Consider the following 16,117-nt stretch of genomic DNA (forward strand, 5'->3'; position numbering starts at 1 on the left):
TCTGTGTCTAAAGTCGATTATATTCTAAATAATGCAGATCCATCAGTTTGTCATGCTGAGGTTTTTGAAGCGTTTCTGAGTGATCACCGAGCTATTTCGCTCGAACTGTCCATTGTCCCTGACTTGAGAAAAAAACCTGTTACTAGGTTAGTGAGAAATTTGAGTCAGAGGAACCTGTGCAAATTTGTTGATCAAATTCAAAATTGCAGTTTTGAAGATATTTACCTTCACTCTAATGTTGATGATTGCTTTGAAGCTTTCACGAATATTATTTTGAGTAACTTTGAAGTATGTTGCCCGCTTATCAGATATACCGATCATGTTCAAAATGTTAAAAAATGGGTCACCTCTGAAATTAGGCATGCTAAACAAGAACTGAAGAAGATTCACTGGTTATATACTAATGTCAAAAGCCCATCCACCCTTGATTTATACAAAAAAGCCAAAGCTTCTTATTATATCTTATTGAAAAGTGCCAAATATAACTTTCATAGTGCCCTTGTCGAAAGATCAGACAATAAAAATAAAACAGTGTGGTCTTTGGTTAATGCTTTGACAGGCCGTAAGAGCGCGGAACAGAAGTCCATTTCACTGAAAATTGATGGTATTATGTATGAGGAGCCGAGAGTTTTAGCGGAAATATTTGCCAGCCATTTTACTTCTATTGCTGAGACCACCCTCTACCAGTATTATAAGGGTTCATTATCCTCTTCATGTACTACTTCAGGTATTCAGGCTCAAACTTTTTTCTTTCATCCAGTTTCAGAGCTTGAAGTTCACGATGTCTTGAGATCCCTCAAAAATAAAAAGAGTTCAGGCGTTGATCTAATATCTGCGCGGCTTCTGAAGGTGATAGGATCAGAGATAGAACAGCATTTCACTCATATTGTCAACTTATCAATTGTTTCAGGTGTGTTTCCTCGGTTTATCAAAAAGGCAGTTGTTATTCCATTGCATAAAAAGAATAGTATTCATGATATTTTGAATTACCGTCCCATATCCATCTTGAGTATATTCTCTAAGGTAATTGAAAGAATAGTGTTCAATAGAATGATGAAATACCTGGATAGGTTTGAGATACTTGATAGTGCTCAGCATGGCTTCAGGCCTGGCCTCTCAACTCAAACTGGGGCTTTGCATTTTGTGGATTTCATCTATGAATGCCTTGATGTTGGCGATTGTGTCGCAGGAATATTTTTCGATCTATCCCAGGCGTTTGATAGTCTCTCCCATAAATTCATTTTGAACAAATGCTATGATTTTGGATTCAGGGGGGTGTTCCTAGACTGGATTCACAGTTATCTAACTGGTAGAACAGCTTCCGTGAGAGTTCAAGAAGTTGTATCCACTGAACATGATATAGCGTTGGGTGTACCACAGGGATCGGTCCTGGGACCACTCCTCTTTCTGTTATTTATCAATGACCTACCAACTTATCTAAGAAGGAGAATTTTAAGACATTCTCGTGGAAACCGGGCTTTGCTGAGGATGATAAGAATAATTTTGTTCGCTGACGATGCATCTATAGCTGTTTCTGCGAACACATTGGAGGAGTTACAGCGTTTGTGTGAACTTCTGGTCCAGAGCTTTGTGGAATGGTGCCAATTGAATGCTATTATGCTGAATGTCAGCAAGACTGAATTGGTTCATTTCTCACTGACAAATGTTGGTTCTAAAAAATTTGTAATACGTGTTGTAGACACCAGTATTCCTTCGAACGATAGCATCAAGTTCCTCGGTGTTCATATTGATCAACATCTGAAATGGAACACACATGTTGATGCAGTGTGCAAAAAAATTAATAGCTCCTACTATGCAATAGCAAGAATTAAGGATACGCTTCCTGTGAGACACCTTATAAGTGCCTATTATAGCTTGGTGTACAGTCATTTGTGCTATTATATAATGTTATGGGGAAATTCCTCGGAAGTTAACAGGGCCTTCATAATTCAGAAGAGAATACTACGAATGATGTTCGGTGCTGCTCCGCGGTCCTCTTGTAGACTTCTTTTTGTTGAGAAGGGTATCCTCACCTTGGCCTCCATTTTCATTTTGAAATGTCTCATATACATAAAGGAGAATGAGAGTTGTATTAACAAACTTTCTTGTTTTCACTCTCATAACACTAGAAACAAGGAAATAATATCCTATCCGAAACACAAAACTTCTAAGTTTGAGACGTCCCCGATGTATCAAAGTATTAAGCTCTTCAATCATCTTCCACTTAGTGTACAAACCTTAACTCTTAGTAAATATAAGAAAGTTGTCAAGACATTGTTATTAAAAAAAGGGTATTACACGATAAATGAGTACATGTATGATAGTTTAGAAAATTCATTGTAAAATTGATTATTTCATCTATGACGTGTCCTGTACATAAAATTGTTATGTCTGGAAGGATCAATAAATTATACTACTATACTACTAATACTACTACATATTCTCAACCTGCGATATCAACATCAACTGCTTATTCCCTGCGTTTCTTGGAACAGTGAGAAGATTCTCATGAAATCAGCAGTATTCATTCCCGAGATATATGAGCATTTGTTGGAGGTCTCTTTTTTTCTCTTCAGAAATTTCACACTGAAAATTTATTTTTGGTAGATCAGAATGTCAGGGAAGGTTTGCTAGGCTGGCGTTTTTTTTGAATCATCTGTTTTAACTGTTTTCATCCACAAACGATTATCGATATCTACAAATGCCAGTGCGGTTGGTAGGTATTATATGTGGTTTCTTCTTCTTATTCGGATCCATGTTGCTTTTGTGATTTGAAGTTTGATTGTATCTAAAGAGTTTTGCGAGGGCTGCAAATTCAACGAAATCAAATTCTGGCATAGCTTCCACCATGAAGGGGTTGTTTATTCAATTTTGGACGGTTTTTGTTAAAAATGATAGTCATAATAAAGTAAGCACTATATATTTAGTGCTATACAGGGTGTCCCAGATGTCGACGGCAAGCTGTAACCGGGAGATCGATTCATCGACCATCTGACTTTTCTTGAAAAAATACTAGATCATTCCTTGAATAGTGGACGATTTGATTCTTTGCAAAAAATAGTTTCCAAGACATTTTTCTTAGTTATTTGAAAATAATTCTTGTTTCCCAAGGCCTTCTTTGGGGCTTATTGTAGTTTGAGTTGAACAAAAAGAAGTGTTTTACGATGTGGGAGCGAGACTGAGAATGACGCAATTAAATTAGACTCGAGTACGCGCGCGAGTACAAATGTTTGCTGTCCCGGAACCATCAACCCAGTGTAGCTTTGGTCGAACAACAGCATCAGGAAAATCCGTGATTCGCAGAGAAAAATTTATGAACAGATGAGTCCACATTGGAAAAATATGGTTACCTGAGCACGCATAACTTGCACGAGTGGCAGTTAGAGAGTATCTTGATGAGGTATACTCTAGCGATTGGTTACTATCTCGTTCACCAGATTCAAATCTGCAAGATTTATCTTATTGGGAGGCAGCTGAATTTGTTAACAATGGAAGAAACAAACGTTTGATAACACGATCTTATAGAGGAGTTTATACCACGGGAATTCCTCGCCATTCCACTTTCGTCGAAAAGACGAAGGTCTTTTTTCAATTTCACCAGGATACGAATTATAGCCAATGGTGAGACTTTTGGAGAAATTTTTTCATGTGGAATTTCATAGAAGAGATAATTCCACATAACATGAATGAATATTTGTTCTTCAATAAAAAAAATTTTTTTTTCCTTTTGACGAATAAAAAAATTTCTGAATTTTCTAGGTGACGAATTGATTGAATTGAATTATAATGAATACCCCATATAAATTAGCAGTTTCTGACGTGAGATATTCATTTTTTTTTTTTGAACTGACCACTAGAACGGTGTAGACCCCTCTTAAGGAGATATCAAGCTTGCATTGCGGCTGAGGAAAACAATTCGAACATGATCGGTCTCGCTCCCACATCGTGAAGTAATTCTTCCTACCTCAGTCAAACACGAATCAACCTTGAAGAAGTCTGTTTTTTTTGCAGAATATGAAATTTTCCACCATTTAAAGAATAATAATTTAGAAAATCTCATACCGTTTTTGATTTGCCAAACTCGCACAGTATGTATTTTATTTTTAGTGTCATTTTCTTCCATGCTGGACGAGCTGGCTCTAAATTTAAGGCCATAGTAGAATCATTATTCAGTATTACTCAACACGAAAAAAAATAAGAGAATTGAAGACTCTCATCAGAAGTGAAAAAACGCCACAAGTATTCCAATATGACAGAGTTTTCCATTACTCTAAAAGCCTTCATTCTTATCAATTATCATCAATAATATCAATATTGATCAAACTTACTATTTTTCATCAAATTAAGTGAAGAGATGTTGAAAACGGTTGACCGAGTTTTCCATATACGCTAAAAACCCTAGCTTTACCTACTATTTTTTATTACCAAATAATAATACTGATATAGAGTAAGATTAAGATTGAATATCGAATTATAATAAGGGCGATATCTCAACGTTTATTCTCATGAACTGTAAATAAAGACTTCCTAAGGTTCAGAATATGTTGGTTTTTATACTGACTCAAAATTTTCATGAACAAACACTATGTATAACCTACTTTTGTTCTGTTATCCGTTATCCTTGACTTCATATTATTGTTCAAATAATAAACTGAATCTTCATTTGGGATTTTTTTCAATATTTGCCCACAAAATGATAATACTTTTGCAGTATGCTGATAGACTACTATGCTAATAAATAATTTTATATCATTCGAGGTGGGGATCAAATGTGGGAAAATTATTATGTAGTTGTGTTTTACTAAAACCAACTAAACCAACTAGGTATTTGTTATATTAAACTCATTTCATTGCAACATTTTTCAGGAATATCTTCCTGAGCTCTATGTCGTTGGTAAAATTCTTTTATTTCGAAGGTCTTGTTACTAACTTCGACGACATTTGAACTGCAAGTTCATTATGAAATGAAAAGAACAGGTTTTTTGTTTTTTATGGAAAGTTGTTTTTTCCATCAGATTAAAATTTTTGATATGAAGCGAAAAACAATTTTATTAATTTTGGAAATAAGTTTGCAATTCAAGCATTTCATTTTTTTTTCAGTTAATGTGAAGAAGTTCTGATTTTCTTCGAATCATCAGAACACCTTAAAAAATTTCTGGAAGCCATTATATTTTGGCCTATCACATGGTTTCGGCTTGAGATAGCATTTGGGCTGAATTAACATATCAGTTATTCTTCAGTATTCAACTAGAATATGCGTTTGACTGATAAAAAATTGAACCAGGAATTTTCATCACTGATTAGAATATTAACATCCATATATGACGTTTTCCTTCATAGAAGCTTTGAAAGACCACAAGATGAGTACCTAACTCTGACGCGCAATAAGAATTCTGCATCCCCAAGAGATATTCGAAATTCAACCGCTGGATGAGAATTCTCTCTATTCACTATAGATAAAAACGGGAAGGAGATGTTGCCACATCTCTGAGTCCATAAAGTACAAGGTGTAGTTTACAATATACAGGACATGTATATTACAGTCACGCCCCCGGTGGCAATGTCTCAAACTAAAATATACAATATTTACCATTCTCCGACCATTAGGGCTTCACGAGAAGAAATTTTCATTTCGTAATAGTGATGTCATCTTTACAATTTAAGCAGATATCTGTATTCAAGGTTCTTCCACATCACTCAGTGCTTCGAATCACGTAAACCAGAGTCAAATCGGTAGCTTCATTGAGCGGAAAAAGTGAATTACATTATGGCTTCACATATACTGAAGTCATAATTCGCCTGAAGCCACAATGAATGGTCCTTGCATGTTACATGAAGCCATAATGATAGGAGGATATATATATATATATATATATATATATATATATAAAACTAATTTATATATATATATATATATATATATATATATATATATACAATGCATACAATATATATATATATATATATATATATATATATATATATATATATATATAAAAATATATATATATTGTATGCATTGTATATATATATATATATATATAAATAAATTAGTTTTATCGGGTATGTGGTCTAATTCCAAGTAAAACAGCCAATAAGTTCTGTATTTATCTTTACTTCTCAATATTTCGTTGACAGTTGTCAACTTCTTCAGGAGAAACTGCAAAATAATGAAACGTGAAAAACAAGACAAAAACACAAAACGGAATTACTTACAAGATGTACCAAAACATTAATCAATAATATCGACTGCAATTAACATTAATAATGACAAATTTCTCAGAAATCAGCTTAAAAAACATGAAAAATCCCCAGTCATTATACATTACATAGCTAACGGTGGAACAATACTACGCTGTAGGCACAATACGCCATCTCATGAGAAGACAACAAAATGAAGACACAGAACCATCTATGTTTTAATTTTCAAACCACTATAAAATATTCAAGAGGTCACTATAAATCGCACTCATACGGTCCGTGTCCGATTTAAAGTTCACTGCATTTTGCTGCTTGCCAATCTGTAACATTTCGAGGAATAACCTATTTCTGTAATTCGAATCTGTCTCCAACACTCTGATATCATCAAACCCGAAAGCAAAACTGTGCCCAGTTTCTTGGCAGTGTCTAACTAAAGCACACGAGTTCTTTCCAATACGGCAATCACTTCTATGTTGAGTGATTCTTTGTTTCAACCATTGTTGCGTTTGGCCCACGTAACAACCATCACAATGTTGACATGAGATCTTAAATACTGCATTAGTGCATAATTCTATTGGTGTCCTTTCCTTGGTCCTCGAGAACAGGTCACCTACCTTCGTCAAATTATATTTGGCGAGTTTGATGTTTTCAAATTTGTTCAAAACTCCTATAAGGTTGGGTGTCAAATCTTTAACGAATGGAATCCTCATGAATTTAAAACTGTTTGTTTGTTCAGTTGTTGTTGTCAACCTTGATTCCCTATTGTGTATCAATCTGTTAAGGGTATTTTTAGGGTAACCGTTATTCTGAAAAATCTCAAACAACCTACGTAGGTTCTTTTTCAGCAATGATTCATCTGAGATATAGCATACTCTATTTTTTAATTCTTTAATCATGTTTATTTTTTGATTATAAGGGTGCTGGGAGTGAAAATTTATGAATCTGCCCGATGCAGTGGGCTTCTGGTACCAATCCAGAAGAATCCTATTATTTTCACTCCTAATTACTCGAGTATCTAAGAAAGGTAGGCTGTTATCCCTTTCAACTTCCATAGTGAATTTCAAATTTGCGTTAAATCCGTTGAATGTATCCAAAATGAATGCTGTTTTATCCGCTGGAATTGCACAAAACAGATCGTCAACAAACTTGTAAAAGAAGGGTATGTGGAACCAAATTGTTGGTAAAATCATGTCTAATAGATAGTCTAAGATGATGGTTGCCAAAATGGCGCTCAACGGTGACCCCATTGGTGTGCCGAATATTTGCTCATAAAATTCACCGTCAAAGACAAAGTATGCGTTGTTGAATATGAACTCAATGATCTCAATGAAGCTCTCCCTGCTTAAGGTAGTGTGGGGTTTTATTAGATCCCAGTTTTTTCGCAGAATTTCTAATATGAGATCCAACGGGATATTCGTAAAAAGAGATACTACGTCCAGTGAAATCAGGATATATCCTTCTGGCAGGGTTACATCCCTCATTTTGTCAACAAACGCAAACGTATCTTTAATGTTATATTCATTTCTATCATGGAATGAAACTTTCAAGATGTCAGCGATGAATTTTGAAATCTTATATGTTAAAGTATTAATAGAACTTACAATGGGGCGCATAGGTATGTTCTCCTTATGAATCTTCGGTAGGGTATAGAGTTTCGGATGGGCAGAATTATAAATTGTCAAGTGTTTTAGTTGTGGGTCAGTTATTTCCTTCAATCGGTGTAATCTCCTTAATAATTCATTCAATTTCTTCTGTGCAGCTGCCGTAGGGTCCCTCCTCAGATTTCAAAATTCATCGCTGACATCTTGAAAGTTTCATTCCATGATAGAAATGAATATAACATTAAAGATACGTTTGCGTTTGTTGACAAAATGAGGGATGTAACCCTGCCAGAAGGATATATCCTGATTTCACTGGACGTAGTATCTCTTCTTACGAATATCCCGTTGGATCTCATATTAGAAATTCTGCGAAAAAACTGGGATCTAATAAAACCCCACACTACCTTAAGCAGGGAGAGCTTCATTGAGATCATTGAGTTCATATTCAACAACGCATACTTTGTTCTTTGACGGTGAATTTTATGAGCAAATATTCGGCACACCAATGGGGTCACCGTTGAGCGCCATTTTGGCAACCATCATCTTAGACTATCTATTAGACATGATTTTACCAACAATTTGGTTCCACATACCCTTCTTTTACAAGTTTGTTGACGATCTGTTTTGTGCAATTCCAGCGGATAAAACAGCATTCATTTTGGATACATTCAACGGATTTAACGCAAATTTGAAATTCACTATGGAAGTTGAAAGGGATAACAGCCTACCTTTCTTAGATACTCGAGTAATTAGGAGTGAAAATAATAGGATTCTTCTGGATTGGTACCAGAAGCCCACTGCATCGGGCAGATTCATAAATTTTCACTCCCAGCACCCTTATAATCAAAAAATAAACATGATTAAAGAATTAAAAAATAGAGTATGCTATATCTCAGATGAATCATTGCTGAAAAAGAACCTACGTAGGTTGTTTGAGATTTTTCAGAATAACGGTTACCCTAAAAATACCCTTAACAGATTGATACACAATAGGGAATCAAGGTTGACAACAACAACTGAACAAACAAACAGTTTTAAATTCATGAGGATTCCATTCGTTAAAGATTTGACACCCAACCTTATAGGAGTTTTGAACAAATTTGAAAACATCAAACTCGCCAAATATAATTTGACGAAGGTAGGTGACCTGTTCTCGAGGACCAAGGAAAGGACACCAATAGAATTATGCACTAATGCAGTATATAAGATCTCATGTCAACATTGTGATGGTTGTTACGTGGGCCAAACGCAACAATGGTTGAAACAAAGAATCACTCAACATAGAAGTGATTGCCGTATTGGAAAGAACTCGTGTGCTTTAGTTAGACACTGCCAAGAAACTGGGCACAGTTTTGCTTTCGGGTTTGATGATATCAGAGTGTTGGAGACAGATTCGAATTACAGAAATAGGTTATTCCTCGAAATGTTACAGATTGGCAAGCAGCAAAATGCAGTGAACTTTAAATCGGACACGGACCGTATGAGTGCGATTTATAGTGACCTCTTGAATATTTTATAGTGGTTTGAAAATTAAAACATAGATGGTTCTGTGTCTTCATTTTGTTGTCTTCTCATGAGATGGCGTATTGTGCCTACAGCGTAGTATCGTTCCACCGTTAGCTATGTAATGTATAATGACTGGGGATTTTTCATGTTTTTTAAGCTGATTTCTGAGAAATTTGTCATTATTAATGTTAATTGCAGTCGATATTATTGATTAATGTTTTGGTACATCTTGTAAGTAATGCCGTTTTGTGTTTTTGTCTTGTTTTTCACGTTTCATTATTTTGCAGTTTCTCCTGAAGAAGTTGACAACTGTCAACGAAATATTGAGAAGTAAAGATAAATACAGAACTTATTGGCTGTTTTACTTGGAATTAGACCACATACCCGATAAAACTAATTTATTTAAATAATATATGGTCGATAAGAACACTACACAATATATATATATATATATATACAATGCATACAATATACGATAAGGAACAATCTAGAAAAATTTATTCACAGTCCTACAATTTTGTTGATTCAACATCACTTTTGTTAATCTCCGCACTCCGCTGGTTTTCACATAATATTTCACTTTTGTTATGAATCCGAGCGTCTAGTGTTGCAAAATGATGAAGTTTCAAGAATTTTGACTTCTAATTATGAGAAATCAACGATGAAATACAAATTACTACGTAATGCAAACCTGAGTTCGAACCTGATTCAAACCAATATCAACATTTTGATAGGTTAAGGTCGAAAATATTCGAATGGTTGTGAAGTGAAATCATTTCATTCCTGTCAATTCATAAAACTATGTATCAGAAAGAGACAGAGCTAATCAGGTATTTTTATTCTTAATATTTTTGCACATGCGCAGAAGTCGATTCCGGGCTGGCTTCAATTTTCGAAGTCCCATTATCGATATAGAATATAATAGATATATTTATGATTTCTGGTGGCCAGGAATTGACATGGCAATAGAGTCACTCACAAAAAATGTGAATCATGTAGTAAACATATTGCTAGTCCAAATAAAATTGCATTGCATAACTGGCGTTTTCCACAAGAACCTTGGAACGTATACATGTGGATTACTTGGGGCCTTTCAGAAATAAATTTTACTTGGTTGTTATGGATGCCCACACTTAATGGTTAGAAATTTGCGAAACATCTTCAACCAGTTCGTTCACTACAATAGAAAATTTACGGAGAATATTTGCCATCTTTGGACTACCGAAATTTGTAGTTTCTGATAATGGCACTTGTTTTACTTCCCAAGAGTTTTCAGAATTTGTCGAAAAAAAACAGTATCACCCATCTCACTTCACCTCCTTATAATCCTGCTTCAAATAGAGCTGCGGAAAATTGCGTTAAAGTGGTTAAAGGTGCCTTGACAAAAGCTCTTACTAAAGAACGCAAGTCAACTACCAATAAGATTCTGTGCAGATTTTTGTTAGATTACAGAAATACACCTCACTGTACCACAGGAGTGAGCCCAGCTAACTTAATATTTTGTCGCCCTTTGAGAACAAAAGATGATGTAATCAATCCTAATGCAAAATTTGACATTGTAAATAGGAACCATGTAGTTGATAAGGTAGCTAGGAATCAAATTAAACAAAAAAACTATTATAAGGAAAAGAGAAATGTGATTTATTCTTTAGGTGAAATAGTATTAATACGAGATTATAGAAATAGACCGAAAATTTCTTGGATTAAAGGCATTGTACATAAAAAATAGGAAAATGTACTTATTTTATAAAAGTCCCTGAACTGAAATTGACTTGGAAACGTCACGCCAGTCAAATCAGAAAACCCTTCTAACTGAAAACTTTCACTTCAGATATAATATTAAATACAAAAACTAATATTTAGAGGAAAATAGTGATCAAAATGTATCTAATTATACTGATAGAAAGGAAATCACACATGAAAATAATGTAATGCCGAGTAATAGCAATTCTGAATCACATGAAAATATAGTTTCTGTTTTAAGACCTAAGAGAACAATTAAGCCAGTTGAACGTTATGGTGTAAATTCGAATTGCACACATAAGTAGTTACCTAAAATTGTAAAGATCTAGTATATAAGATAACCCATTTGTGATATATTTTTTTTAAGGGGGAGATATCTGTAATGTATAATGCGCATGATTCAAGTTCAGTTGTAATATGGTATTCGAGGTGAATATATCAATAAAATACATTAAGTAAAATCCCAAAACGGGAACGAATTATTCTCCTTGGAGACTTCAACGCTAGAGTGGGCAGAGGTCAAGACTCAGAACTATGGCCGGGAATAATAGGGAAACACGGCACAGACAGCATCAATTCGAATGGAGAACGTCTGCTGGCTCTTTGTGCAGAACACAATCTGTGTATAACGAACACCTATTTTATTACGAGACCCAATTCAAGGGGGACCTGGCGCCATCCGCGCTCAGGGCATTGGCATACCCTCGACTATGTGATCGTGAGAAGGAAAGATCTGAAAGAGGTGTTGGTCACTAAACCCAGAGCAGATCTGGAGTGCTGGACTGATCATAGGCTGGTAATCTCGAGAATGAAAATCTCAATGCGCCCAAAATACCAACGCAAGCCGAAGTATCTAAGAGAGCGCCTTCAAATATCTAAACTACAAAACCCTTCTACAAAAGACAGATTCACAGCTGCCGTCAAAGATAGCCTAACACCATCGGATTATAACGACGACATTGAGACTCATTGGCTCCGTTTCAAGTCATCCCTTACAAATACAGCGAAAGAAATACTGGGCACAGAACGCTCCCGAAAATCCCCAGACTGGTTTGCCGACAGCGAAACTCATATCGCACCCCTTTTGGACGCAAAACACAAAGCGATGAAAACCGCAATTAACAGGCCTGGCGATGTTGCAGCCCAAATAGGTTTCATAAACATAAAACGCGAGGTCCGTCAAGAAATAAGAAAAATCAAGGACAGCTGGTGGAAAGAAAAAGCTAGGGAAATACAAGCTTACGCCGATAACCATGACTACAGGCGTTTTTTCGAAGCTATTAAAACTGTTTACGGTCCAAGCAGAAAAGCTAGCTTTCCTATAAGAGATGCTCATGGAGCTATTCTAACTGATGATAGAAAAATTCTCGAAAGATGGAAGGAGCATTACTCACAGGTCTTGAATCAAAATAACGACTCGGATTTATCCATTTTAGACCTGCTTCCCGCGTATAGTCCGATGACATCGCTTGATGACGAAATTTCAATGTCGGAAATCATAAGCGCGATTAAAAATATGAAAAATGATAAGTCACCTGGTCTAGACGGCATTCCGGCGGAGATATTCAAAGCCTTGGATGAGGACATTGTCAATAGTCTCCTAATACTATTCCGCAAGATCTGGGAACAGGGAGATGTGCCACAAGACTTCAGAGACGCTTTAGTTATCAACCTCTATAAGAACAAAGGCGATACGTCGAATTGCAACAATTACAGGGGCATATCGTTGCTTAATGCAATATTTAATTTTGTATTCACTGAAGAGGAGTACACATGTTGAGATTTCATACTATTTCATAAAGAGAAGTATACACGTTGAGATCTAATTTTGCATTTTGAAATATCTGTAGACTTGAGATATCGTCCTCTGTAATTATCCTCTGTGGGGAATTCCTTGCTTTCTCCTAGGCCTACCTGTGTGCGTTTATTTCGAAGTCTTCCTGGTCGGCCTCAGGAAGTGAAGAGTGTTAATCCTTTGTTCTAATTTTTCCTAATTTTATATTGATATAGCCTCACCGTTCAAAATGCCTACTTATTGCTTAGTTTGCTCAAAGAGTGTGGGAGCAAAAGATAGTAAAATAGCGTGTACTGTCTGCTGCCGAACCTGTCATGGGCTCTGCGTCAACTTGAGACCTGAAGATATAGCATTTATGTCAGAGCAGAATGAAAAATTTGCATGTCCCTCATGTCGGGGAAACTTGAGAAAACTGCGTAGCAACTCTGGTAGTGATGGCAGTTCTCAGACTACTGAGGTCGAGAAATCAACTGGTCCCTTAGCTCTCATTCTGGAAAAGCTGTCTAAACTTGACAAAATTGCTCAGGATATTGAAACGATCAAAAATACCCAGACAGACTTATGTGAGCAGCTGAAGAATTGCTCTGAAAAAATCGAACACCACTCTGAGCTGCTCCATGCCCAGGGGGTTGCTATTGCGGAGTGCCAGCATAACATTACGAATTTACAAACTGCTCATGAATCCGTAGTTCATGATATGATGGAGCTTCGTTCGAGAGTCTCTGACATTGGAGGTCGGGTGACTTCCGCTGTCGATGCCAGCGGTGTGGCTAGAGGCGGTCCCGAACCATGTAGTGCACAGGAGATGATGGAGAGGATAAAGAGGTCACACAATATTATTGTAAGGAACATACCGGAGGTAAATGATGCTGAGGACGCCGTGATCATCAAAAAAATCGTTAATGAGGTTGAAAGATCTGCCTTTGATCACATCACAGCTATATCTAGAGTTGGTAAGGTGAGGAAATCTGATGTTCCCCGCCCAGTGAAAGTTTGCTTCAACAATTTGAATACCCCTCTCAACATTCTGAAAAATAAGAAGGTAATCGCCGTCAATCCTGTGCTGAGGGATTTCAGCGTTTCTGACGATAAAACACACGAACAGCTTGAACGTCTCAATCGCATGCGGGAGGAACTGAAGAACAGAATTTCCGGGGGTGAGATAAATTTAACAATCAAGTATATAAAGGGCGAGCCTGCAATTGTTTCCTCTACGGCTCCTGATAATCCTCCCCCAAAAAACTAACATCACCTGAAGAATGGAAGATACTTTATACAAACTTAGCTTCTCTGTCGGCGAAGAAAAATGACCTGATGGCTCTTGTTGATATTTCTAAACCAGACTTTGTTATGATCACAGAGACATGGCTAACTCCAAACATCCCTGATGCTTCGTGTAATATTCCAGGATATGTCGTTTACAGGTGTGATAGTGTTACAACGCCAGGTTATGGGGGCTGCTGCATCTATGTTTGTGTTGATATTGTCAATAAATACTCCATTCGTTCACATTCGGTTCTTTCGCCTGGTATAGACAATATTTTCCTTGACTTATCTACGTCAAGTTTTTCCATCACATTAGGCTGTGTTTATCGACCCAGACCATGTCCATATGATTCTTTCTTGTTCGACGCAATTGAAGATTTATCTAACTCAAGAAAGAATATTTTTATTGCAGGCGATTTCAACTTGAATGACTTGAGGTGGCCTATCATGACCTCTCCATCTAATGCTTCACCCTCAGCTAAGTTCCTTGACATGGTCAATAACTGTCATCTCCAGCAGCTCGTCAGCCAGCCGACGAGATTTCGTATAGGTCAACGTCCGTCAACACTGGATTTAATTCTTGTTAATGACAAAAATTTGGTCTCCTCTTTGGATTATGAACCACCAGTGGGCAAATCAGATCACGTTGTTTTGTGCTCAAAATTACAATTCTCTGTGGAAAATAGGTCTTTCATGTCCAGGAAGAAAATAAGGTGTACCGATTTTGACAAAGTTGATGAGGAACTTATGCTGGTTAGTTGGGATAGTCTCTGGGATGCCGATGATGTCGAGGATATGTGGAAAAAATTAGAGAATGTTATTGTTGATACTGTTGAGAGACACACACGCTCGATCACAGTGCGGCGGAATACAATTAAACCTTGGATAGACGAAAAGATTATACGTCAAATAAGATTCAAAAAATCCTTATGGCAACGCTATATTAGGAGTGGGCGTGAGTCTGACTTCGATATCCATAGAAAATACTCAAATAATCTTTCTCTCAACATAAAATCAGCTAAAAGAACATTCGAGTCGAAGTTAGTTTCAAGTAGTGACAAGAAGAGCTTTTTTAAATATATCCGTCAGACATTTAACACCACTGTTTCTGTTCCCGTAATTCGTGATAAATCTGGGAACCTTTGCGACGACCCTATGAGTACTGCTAACACGTTTGCTGATACTTTTGCTCATGCTTTTTCGAGAGAACCTGACGGCCCCCTTCCACGGATTGCAATTCCAAGTGTCCAGCAATCTTTTGACTTTGTTGACATAACTCCTGAGGCGGTGAAACAAGTCATTGGGTCATTCAAGACTGGCACTGCACCTGGTATGGATGGCTTGACTCGTCTCGTCTCGTCTCGCCGATAAGACATGAAGTCTCGTCTCGAGTCTCGTTCGAGAGTCTCGTAAAAGTCTCGTGGTCTCGTCGTTGATAACATTTTTTGAAATCGAGTAATTTTTTTCAACTATTTGCCTCTGGAAGTATAATTATATTATTATAAGAAATTTATTTATTGATTGTTGTACTTGATTTAGGACGAATATAAGTAAATGAAGCAAAAACTTCGTATGTCGTTCAGTATCAGAAATAAAATATCTAGTTATAATTCTTTTCAATCTGGTAAATGAATCAAGTGCTTCCCGGAGAAGATTTTAAAGATTTTCGACCTCATTCGACTTATTCTGAAGTTGATGTTGTAATATCGAAGAAAAATTTTAGAATATCAAAATCGAATTTCGAATTATCTTTTCACACACTAAATTTTTCTTGATTCAGTCGTATTCGATTTATTCTAGTTTGAAACTCATTGTTATTTACCTACATAAACTGTGTCACTCATATCCGTCAGGTTATAAACTGTTTGTATGAAATGGGGGAATTTGAGGCAAGGCAACTATTCGAATACATCAATGCGTGAAAGAAACAGAGATTTAAAAAAATTCCGTATACAGGGTGATTCGTAACTATTAGGATACATAGGTAATAGCTTTTCAAAGTCCT

General features: G+C 36.4%; 2 protein-coding genes across 2 annotated transcripts; one reads left to right on the plus strand and one right to left on the minus strand.

Annotated features, from left to right (window-relative positions):
* Nucleotides 1–6,434: 6,434 nt before the first annotated feature.
* Nucleotides 6,435–7,682, minus strand: LOC123311651. Its single transcript, XM_044895720.1, has one exon. The coding sequence runs from the start codon at nucleotides 7,680–7,682 to the stop codon at nucleotides 6,435–6,437; it is 1,248 nt and encodes a 415-aa protein (XP_044751655.1).
* A 919-nt stretch (nucleotides 7,683–8,601) lies between these two features.
* Nucleotides 8,602–9,726, plus strand: LOC123312270. The gene is made up of 2 exons (XM_044896610.1): nucleotides 8,602–9,539; nucleotides 9,596–9,726. The coding sequence occupies exon 1, from the start codon at nucleotides 8,659–8,661 to the stop codon at nucleotides 9,319–9,321; it is 663 nt and encodes a 220-aa protein (XP_044752545.1). The 5' UTR covers nucleotides 8,602–8,658; the 3' UTR covers nucleotides 9,322–9,539; nucleotides 9,596–9,726.
* The last annotated feature ends 6,391 nt before the right edge of the window (nucleotides 9,727–16,117 follow it).

This window comes from Coccinella septempunctata, chromosome 4 (genome assembly GCF_907165205.1).
Source record: "Coccinella septempunctata chromosome 4, icCocSept1.1, whole genome shotgun sequence".
NCBI lineage: Eukaryota > Metazoa > Arthropoda > Insecta > Coleoptera > Coccinellidae > Coccinella > Coccinella septempunctata.